We start from the raw sequence: 1,268 nt of genomic DNA, 5'->3' as shown, positions 1-1,268 counted from the left end.
TTCCCAGAGCCACCTCCTCAGTCCATCATGGGAATTGTTGCTGGCCTGGTTGTCTTTGGACTGCTGTTTGTTGGAGCTGTGGTGGCTGCAGTTGTGATCTGGAGGAAGAAGAGCTCAGGTAGAGATGGGAGTAGGGTCTGAGTTTTCTTATCCAACTGGAGGGTTTCGATCCCCAAGTAGGAGTTTGCGCATCTTCTGCCTCTTTATTGGGAGGTGTCATACACACACATGCGCTTACCCAGCCTGGGGCCTTGTGCTGACATGTAAATCACATGTGTAGGTGAAGGTAAGTTTTTCACATTAGATGGTTTTTGTTTTGGGGACCTGATTCCCACAGTTGCAGATCAGAGGGAATGTTCCTGCTCAGGACAGATCTCTAGGAGAGTGGTTGGTTCAACCCCACATATCTCCTTTGCTTTTGTTCCTAGTTCTTCTGTGGGTCTGCAGTCAGAGTTCTGGAAACTTGCTGGGGGGTCCATGACTAGTGGATTCTTCTAGGACCTCCTGGTCCTGGCTCCACCCTGCTCTCTCACAGGATGTTTTCTTCCCACAGGTGAAAAGGGAAGGAGCTACACTCAGGCTGCAAGTAAGTGAGGGATGTGGCTGATCCTGAGACCCTTGGGATAGTATAGATGGATCCCCGTGGGAGAGCCCCCCCACCTCATATTTCCTTATTTAGTCTCACCTCCTCCTGTGGGCTCTGACCAGGTAATGTTTTTGCTCTTCTGCAGGCAGCGACAGTGCCCAGGGCTCTGATGTGTCTCTCACAGCCTAACGGTGAAACCTTGGATGGCCTGACACGGGCAGGGGTTGGGGCAGAGGGAACATGACTGGGTTATGGGGATACTTTTCATCTGGACATTTTGATCGTTTGGTAGGATGTTCAGAGTGTCAAGGCTTAGAGTGACTGACATGAATTTGTTGTGTGTTTATACTTACTATTTTCTGTAGTGTTAGACCGGTGACTTGTGTGGGACTGAAGTGATACAAGATTTGTTCACACCCACTTTGTGATTCAAGGCTTCTGTTGCTGCACCTGGTTTTTGAATGTACCTGCGTTCCTATCATCATAATGTGAGGATGTGGTGGGACTCACCCACCCTTGCCAACCAGGACGCCCTCCTCACACTGATCTGTGTCCTTTCCCCTGGATCTGTGTTTCCGGTTCCCGCAGAGACAGGGCCAGGATGTCTCCATCCCTGTCGTAACTTCTCTTGCTCTGAGCTGCAACTTCTTACTTACTTATTGAAAATGAGAATCTGGGAATC

General features: G+C 49.6%; 2 protein-coding genes across 3 annotated transcripts in view; both read left to right on the top strand.

Annotated features, from left to right (window-relative positions):
• Positions 1–1,262, top strand: part of LOC101345854 (class I histocompatibility antigen, Gogo-B*0101 alpha chain-like) — a 113,875-nt gene extending 112,613 nt beyond the window's left edge. Inside the window, exons 5-8 of one of the 2 annotated variants that reach the window (XM_023725293.1) lie at positions 8–118; positions 554–586; positions 732–777; positions 952–1,262. In XM_023725293.1, coding sequence (XP_023581061.1) covers positions 8–118; positions 554–586; positions 732–775 — 188 coding nt within the window. In that variant the 3' untranslated portion in view covers positions 776–777; positions 952–1,262. Of the gene's footprint in view, positions 1–7; positions 119–553; positions 587–731 lie in introns of both variants that reach the window. The other variant, XM_023725292.1, reaches the window with a different exon arrangement.
• The window catches only part of LOC101350180 (patr class I histocompatibility antigen, B-1 alpha chain-like), a 39,574-nt gene that overhangs the window by 2,289 nt on the left and 36,017 nt on the right, over positions 1–1,268 (top strand). The window lies entirely within an intron of this gene.

Source organism: Trichechus manatus, unplaced genomic scaffold (assembly GCF_000243295.1).
Source record: "Trichechus manatus latirostris isolate Lorelei unplaced genomic scaffold, TriManLat1.0 scaffold00295, whole genome shotgun sequence".
In the NCBI taxonomy this organism is placed as follows: Eukaryota; Metazoa; Chordata; class Mammalia; order Sirenia; family Trichechidae; genus Trichechus; species Trichechus manatus.
The sequence above is the reverse complement of the archived record's forward strand: the minus strand, read 5'-3'. Positions and strand labels throughout refer to the sequence as shown.